The 8,103-nt window shown below is 60.0% G+C and overlaps 1 protein-coding gene across 5 annotated transcripts in view; it reads left to right on the top strand.

Moving 5' to 3' along the window:
- Muc6 (mucin 6, oligomeric mucus/gel-forming) overlaps nt 1-8,103 on the top strand; it is a 30,505-nt gene that overhangs the window by 7,588 nt on the left and 14,814 nt on the right. For 4 of the 5 annotated variants that reach the window (XM_033764041.1, XM_033764038.1, XM_033764040.1 and 1 more), the window contains 13 exons: nt 50-102; nt 185-294; nt 550-701; nt 973-1,114; nt 1,190-1,300; nt 1,624-1,809; nt 1,898-2,137; nt 2,615-2,771; nt 2,875-3,015; nt 3,177-3,239; nt 3,630-3,668; nt 3,905-4,018; nt 4,504-4,725. In XM_033764041.1, the coding sequence (XP_033619932.1) occupies nt 50-102; nt 185-294; nt 550-701; nt 973-1,114; nt 1,190-1,300; nt 1,624-1,809; nt 1,898-2,137; nt 2,615-2,771; nt 2,875-3,015; nt 3,177-3,239; nt 3,630-3,668; nt 3,905-4,018; nt 4,504-4,725 (1,730 nt within the window). The remainder of the gene's footprint in view (nt 1-49; nt 103-184; nt 295-549; nt 702-972; nt 1,115-1,189; nt 1,301-1,623; nt 1,810-1,897; nt 2,138-2,614; nt 2,772-2,874; nt 3,016-3,176; nt 3,240-3,629; nt 3,669-3,904; nt 4,019-4,503; nt 4,726-8,103) is intronic. The other variant, XM_033764039.1, reaches the window with a different exon arrangement.

Raw genomic sequence — 8,103 nt, 5'->3', positions numbered from 1 at the left:
AGGGTGGGGCGGAGCCCTAAACCCAGCCTATAAACCGTCTCTCTCACAGCTACTGCACCAATGGGAGGATGAGCTGCTCTGGACAGCCACAAATGTTCCTGGGTACGTACAACGGAAGCCAGCAGGGTCCTTAAGGCATCTTGGGATACCCCAGGCCACCTGACACACCCTCCTGCCCCTGCAGCTTCCTGCCCGGCCACCAAAACGTTCCAGTCCTGTGATCAGTCCGCGGAGGACAAGTTCGGGGCAGCCTGCGCGCCCACCTGCCAGATGCTGGCCACAGGCACTGCCTGTGTAAGGGGCAGGGATGCGCCACAGGGGACCACCGTCTGTTCCCGGGGCTGAGTGGGGTGGGGCCAGGCCACTGGAGAATAGGTGTGGCGCCTGTGGGGTTCCCTGAGGAGCCCAGCTTGGGGAACCTGCGCACAGGGATGGAGACCCCAAAGCAGGCAGGGGTGGCACAGGAAGGAGGGCTACAGGAACAGCAGCGCTCTCGGGTACAGGGCCAGGCTGCAGTAGGCACGAGGCTGCTGACCCCGCCTCCCCCAGGTGCCCACTAAGTGCGAGCCTGGCTGCGTCTGTGCAAAAGGGCTCTATGAGAACCCCAGCGGGGAGTGTGTGCCCGCCGAGCAGTGCCCATGTGACTTCGCGGGGGTCTCCTACCCAGGGGGCGCTGAGCTCCACACTGACTGTAAGACCTGGTAAGCTACACCTTCCTGCAGGCCAGGGACACCCAAAGGTGGGGTGCATCGAGGTGGATGTCTGGAGGTTGGGTGTGTGGGGGTGGAAGGCAGGGAGGTGGGGCTGTAGGAGGTGGGCTTGCATGGAGAGCTGGGGTTCCAGGAGGTGAGAGTGACCAGAAGTGAGGATGTCAGAAGGTACGGTGCATGGATGTGGGGTGCTGGAGGTGTGACAGTCCTCTGGGACATGTGGTGTGCCGGAAGAGGGCCGCCCACTGCCTGCTCTCTCCAGCACCTGCTTGCAGGGGCGCTGGGCCTGCCAGCAGGGTGCCCACTGCCCATCCACCTGCGTCCTCTATGGGGAGGGCCATGTGGTCACCTTCGATGGGCAGCGCTTCGTGTTCGATGGCAACTGCAAGTACATCCTGGCCACGGTATGGGCCAGGTGGGCAGTGGGGGTGTGCGGGGGGCAGAAGCAGGGGCTCCTGCTCAACATGGACTCCCTGCAGGATGACTGTGGCACCAACAACTCACAGCCCACCTTCAAGGTCCTGACGGAGAACATCATCTGTGGGAAGTCGGGGGTCACTTGCTCCCGTGCCATCGAGACTGTCCTGGGTGTGAGCAGCTGGGCCCTTCCCGGGGCAAGGGGCATTACCCTGGGGCCCCGGTTCCGCCTTGTGTCTGCACTAGACAGGGCAAGGGTGGGAGTGCCAACAGCCCTCCATGGCAGAGGCTGTTCGCCAGCCAGGCATACCCGCACAGAACCAGTGTCCATGTGGCCTGTGCCAGGTCTCGGGCAGGGAAGGGGCTGCCAGGAAGCCAAGCCTGTCACGTCCCCACTGGCCCTCCACCAGGAACTCCCTTGTGTCTGTGATAGGCTTGGAGCAGGGCACAGATTGGGGGATGAGGACAGGCAGCTTGTGACAGCCCCGTCCCACAGGGCCTGTCCATCACGATGGCAGACAGCAGCTACACGGTGCGTGGTGAGGACCCCCAGGTGCACTTCCAGGTGCAGTCCAGTGCCCTGAGCCTGGTGCTGGACGCAGACATCCCCGGGAGGCTCAACCTGACGCTCGTCTGGAACAAGCACATGAGCGTCTCCATCAAGGTCCATCGCACCTCCCAGGTACCTGCCAAGTGCCCAGGCGCCCAGGCCCCGGGTCTCCAAGCAGGGCTTTCGTTCCAAGCCTGTTCCCCACACGGTGGCCCTGCAGGATGCCCTCTGTGGCTTGTGTGGCAACGCCAATGGGAACACAAAGGACGACTTCGAGACACGCAGCAGGTACGTGGCATCCAGCGAGCTGGAGTTTGTGAACTCCTGGAAGGAGAGCCCGCTCTGTGGGGACACACGTGCTGCTGTCGAGCCCTGCAGCCTCAATGCCTTCCGCCGTTCCTGGGCCGAGCGCAAATGCAGCATCATCAACGGCCAGACCTTTGCCAGCTGCCACAGCAAGGTAGGTGCCAGCCTGACCCAGCCTGGGACAAGTGGAACAGTACTCTCTCCTGGGGACTCAGGCTGGACGGGCTGGAGTGCACAGTCTGACACATCACAGGAGGTCAGCAGCACCCCCAGACGGTGGTGGCACCCTGCTCTGGGGTGCACAGCGGGGAAGGAGACATGCGGGTGGGGGAGGGCACGGGATCTTGCAGGGAGCCCTTGACCCCTGGGCTCCATAAGGACTGAAAGGTGGGTGCCCCAGTGGCAGGATGGCAGTGCAAAAGCCCTGGGGCAGGAACCAGTCTGGCATGGAGGCTCTGAGCTCAGGAGCACAGGGCTGTGGTGAGGAGAGGAGCTGCAGAAGGTGCCACGCAGGTTGGGGGGCTCGGCTCTAGTAAGCCACGGGCCCTGAGGGAGGATCAGAAGCTTCTGTGGCAGCTCAGCTTTGGGGTGTGGTGGTGGCCAAGGGCATGCTGACCGGCCCCACCCACAGGTGTACCACTTGCCCTACTATGAGGCTTGTGTGCGCGACACGTGTGGATGCGACATGGGTGGAGACTGCGAGTGTCTGTGCGACGCAGTGGCTGCCTATGCCCAGGCCTGCCTGGACAAGGGCGTGTGTGTGGACTGGAGGGCTCCAGACTTCTGCCGTGAGTGCCCTCCCCCCAGTCCTCCCCCAGAGCCCGTGGGAGCCCTCCCGCAGGCGGTGCCGTCCCGAGCTGAGCCCTGCTCACTGCTTCCTGACACCCCCAGCCATCTACTGTGACTTCTACAATACCCACCCTCAAGCGGGCAGCCAGTACCAGCCCACGCAGGAGGATGACTGTCTGTGGCACTACCGGCCCTGCCTCTGCCCTGGCAGCCTGCAGAACTTTGAGGGCACCAACATCGAAGGTACGGCGTGGAGACTTGTCCCCGCACTGCGCACACACCCATTCAGCCACATGCACATCCGTCTGTGTTCAGACACACATCCATCGCCCACACCCCCATCCATGTACACACATGGGCCCCGAGCAGAGAGCAGGGCACCAAGCTGGCACTCTCCACCCTAGGCTGCTACAACTGCTCACAGGACGAGTACTTTGACCACAGCGAGGGGACCTGCATGCCCTGCGGTGAGTCAGCCCCAGGGCAGCCTGGGCCAGGCCCTGGTGCAGGCAGAAGACACCCAGAGCCCCAGCCTTGCCAAGCCACTGTCCTACCCTAGCACCTGCTGCTTGCACCCTGCTCACTGAGGGCCCAAGACTCCCACAGCCTGGCACTGGTGCAGAGGAAGCAGCACAGGTCACCGTGGTCGCTGTGCTTCCCACCCTGCTCCCCGACCGGCCTCAGAGCAGGGCCCGGCCTGCCAGGGAGCAGGCACAGCAGGAACCCTCCCAGGGCCCAGTGCACCCTACAGAGCTCCTCCTGACCCCACCCCTCCCTGCCAGGGCTGGGAGAGTGGGTGGAGGAGGGGACGGAAAGGGATGGGAAGTGACCGCTCCTGACCACCCCTCCTCTTGCAGCACCGCGCCCAACATCGCCACCACTGCCACCCACCACAGGTGACCACCCCCACACCGAGTCCCCATGCTGGCCCAGCCTCAGTGTCCCTGGCACCAGGGAGGTGGGGGCATCCAATGCCATCTGGGTCAGAGGAGAAGGGAGGCAAAACTTAGCTTCTGACCCAGTGGTAGGGGGAGTCCCCTAGAACCTCGGAGGGCAGTTCCAGCCCCTCAGGGCCATAGTGCAGCGAGGTACCAGGCCCTGCCCATCCTGAGGACATGACTGCACCACACAGGATCACCGCCCACAGTGGCCAACAGCACCAATACCAGCCGGCCCACTTCCCCACCCACTCCCACAGCCACCACAGAGGGATGGAAGGCCTCCGCTTCCACTGTGTCATCAGGAGGTAACACGGGGACCCTGCCACCCACCCTGGGCATGGGGTGGGGTCTGCTTGTGCCCAGGTGAGACCATGGGGAGCACTGTCACCACACAGGTCCCTGAGCTGCAAAGCCAAGTGGCAATTTCTCTGAAAAACTGGTTCACAGCCCAGGCTTGCCACTGTTGACCATTGCAGTGCTATCGGATTCTGCCACCAGAATACGTGAGGGACAGACCAGACCTCCCGGCCCATACTGGCACATGTTCTGCTGCCAGGGGCTGAGAGGACAGGACTCTGTCTACCCAGATGGCCCACAGGACCCTGTGTTCACTGCTCCTGCCATCAGGCCACCACTGCCACACAGACCATAGAAGTTGCAGGGTCAAACCAAGGAAGTCAGGAGGCCAGTACACCTCCAGAAGGCTGAGGCAGGAAGGGACCTAGGTCTCAGGAAAGGCAGGGACATCAGAAACAAGATGGGGAACACACAGAGGGCCTCTTCCCTGCAGAATCCTCTCCCACCACCACGGCTGTCACCACAACTGCTACCTCATCTTGGGTGCCTACAATCACAGTGATGTCAACAGCCACAGGGAATACAGTCACCACAGCAACCACAGAGCCCACAGCATCATCCCGCAGCCCAGCCTCTACCTCCACAGCTCGAACCACAGCACGGACCACAGTGGTACCACTGACTGTGACCACATGGGCAACAACCCCTGGACAAGGTGAGCCATGGGACACCATGACTCGTAGCACAGCCCAGCATGGCAGGGTCAGCCTTGGAGAATACCAAGACTTCCCCACAGGACAAGCAGGAAGGACAGGCCCACGAACATGCAGGGACACAAGGGGGCAGCCTGGCACCAGCAAAACACAGGCCGTGGGGGCAAAGCCGAGAATCAGTGCACACAAATGGCACATCTGGACAGCACAATGGGGAGCAGGTAGAAGCTCAAGTTCAGAGTAGCAGCAGCTATAAATGGCTCGAAAGAAGTCACGACTGCCTGAAAGAGAAGGAGGCACAGGCGGGAGAGGGGAAAATTGAATGTGCACAGTCAGTTGCTCACCAACGAGGGAAAAACAGGTCACAGAAGGTAGAGAAAATGGGAGGAGTAGGAGCCAAACGAGAGACAGCACTCTATGTGGACAGCGTTTGTATCCCCAGGGACAAGTGCCCATGAGGAAATGCGAGGCACAGTACCAGTCCCACTCACGCAGAATACACAATTCACTGCAGGAGGAACCACTCTGGCGACTCAGCACAGCACGCAGACCAGTGGAACCCAGGCATCATCAATGCAACACACCGAAATCACACCGAGAACAGCGAAAACCCATGGGCCAACTAAAACTTCATACACAATGGGAATCTCCCACACTCCGCACACCACAGGCTCCACCTCAGGAACATCCCTCAAGACCTCCAGCAACTTTCCAACCACTTCCGGAACACAGACCCGAGCACCCAGTATATCTCCAACACTCACAGCAGCCTTATATTCACCCACCTCTCAGAGGACACCACCCAGCACACACACAGTCTCCTCTGCCTCCACCATGAGGCCAACTGGTACCACACAGCCAGTCACACTGGTTACTACAACCACACACTCCACTCCACCAATAACCATGACCACCAGTGCCACAACCCAGGTCCCCACGTCACTCAGCACAGCCAGGACATTACCAGTCCACGTGACACAACCTTCCTCCACACCACACCGGGAATCCACATCTTCCCTTTCACCCACTGTCACCTCCCACCCCACCAGTACAGAAACCCATACCACGATGGCCCATACCACGTCTTCCATGACCACCAGGGCCAGCACTCCATTCTCGACTCACACACCTTCCACGCTCTCAGTCTCCCACACTCCACACACCACAGGCTCCACCTCAGGAACATCCCTCAAGACCACCACCAACTTTCCAACCACTTCCAGCACACAGACCCCAACACCCAGTATATCTCCGACACTCACAACAGCCGTGGTATCACCCACCTCGCAGAGGACACCGCCCAGCACACACACAGTCTCCTCTGCCTCCACCATGAGGCCAACTGGTACCAAACAACCAGCCTCCATGAATACTAAAACCACACCCTCCACTCCACCAATAACCATGACCACCAGTGCCACCAGCCAGGTCCCCACGTCACTCAGCACAGCCAGGACATTACCAGTCCACGTGACACAACCTTCCTCCACACCACACCGGGAATCCACATCTTCCCTTTCACCCACTGTCACCTCCCACCCCACCAGTACAGAAACCCATACCACGATGGCCCATACCACGTCTTCCATGACCACCAGGGCCAGCACTCCATTCTCGACTCACACACCTTCCACGCTCTCAGTCTCCCACACTCCACACACCACAGGCTCCACCTCAGGAACATCCCTCAAGACCACCACCAACTTTCCAACCACTTCCAGCACACAGACCCCAACACCCAGTATATCTCCGACACTCACAACAGCCGTGGTATCACCCACCTCGCAGAGGACACCGCCCAGCACACACACAGTCTCCTCTGCCTCCACCATGAGGCCAACTGGTACCAAACAACCAGCCTCCATGAATACTAAAACCACACCCTCCACTCCACCAATAACCATGACCACCAGTGCCACCAGCCAGGTCCCCACGTCACTCAGCACAGCCAGGACATTACCAGTCCACGTGACACAACCTTCCTCCACACCACACCGGGAATCCACATCTTCCCTTTCACCCACTGTCACCTCCCACCCCACCAGTACAGAAACCCATACCACGATGGCCCATACCACGTCTTCCATGACCACCAGGGCCAGCACTCCATTCTCGACTCACACACCTTCCACGCTCTCAGTCTCCCACACTCCACACACCACAGGCTCCACCTCAGGAACATCCCTCAAGACCACCACCAACTTTCCAACCACTTCCAGCACACAGACCCCAACACCCAGTATATCTCCGACACTCACAACAGCCGTGGTATCACCCACCTCGCAGAGGACACCGCCCAGCACACACACAGTCTCCTCTGCCTCCACCATGAGGCCAACTGGTACCAAACAACCAGCCTCCATGAATACTAAAACCACACCCTCCACTCCACCAATAACCATGACCACCAGTGCCACCAGCCAGGTCCCCACGTCACTCAGCACAGCCAGGACATTACCAGTCCACGTGACACAACCTTCCTCCACACCACACCGGGAATCCACATCTTCCCTTTCACCCACTGTCACCTCCCACCCCACCAGTACAGAAACCCATACCACGATGGCCCATACCACGTCTTCCATGACCACCAGGGCCAGCACTCCATTCTCGACTCACACACCTTCCACGCTCTCAGTCTCCCACACTCCACACACCACAGGCTCCACCTCAGGAACATCCCTCAAGACCACCACCAACTTTCCAACCACTTCCAGCACACAGACCCCAACACCCAGTATATCTCCGACACTCACAACAGCCGTGGTATCACCCACCTCGCAGAGGACACCGCCCAGCACACACACAGTCTCCTCTGCCTCCACCATGAGGCCAACTGGTACCAAACAACCAGCCTCCATGAATACTAAAACCACACCCTCCACTCCACCAATAACCATGACCACCAGTGCCACCAGCCAGGTCCCCACGGCACTCAGCACAGCCAGGACATCACCAATACACGTGACACAACCTTCCTCCACACCACACCGGGAATCCACATTCTCCCTATCACCCACCACCATCTCCTACCCCACCAGTACAGAAACCCATACCATGTCTTCCACACTCACCAGGGCCAGCACTCCAGTCTCGACTCACACACCTTCCACGCTCTCAGTCTCCCAAGCTCCACACACCACAGGCTCCACCTCAGGAACATCCCTCAAGACCACCACCAACTTTCCAACAACTTCCAGCACACAGGCCTCAACACCCAGTGTATCTCCAACACTCACAACAGCCGTGGTGTCACTCACCTCTCAGAGGACACCGCCCAGCACACACACAGTCTCCTCTGCCTCCACCATGAGGCCAACTAGTACCACACAGCCAGCCACCATGGTGACTACAACCACACACTCCACTCCACCCATAAC

This window comes from Fukomys damarensis, unplaced genomic scaffold (genome assembly GCF_012274545.1).
Source record: "Fukomys damarensis isolate Sample0158 unplaced genomic scaffold, DMR_v1.0_HiC HiC_scaffold_16, whole genome shotgun sequence".
NCBI lineage: Eukaryota > Metazoa > Chordata > Mammalia > Rodentia > Bathyergidae > Fukomys > Fukomys damarensis.
This window is presented reverse-complemented; position numbering and strand designations above follow the sequence as displayed.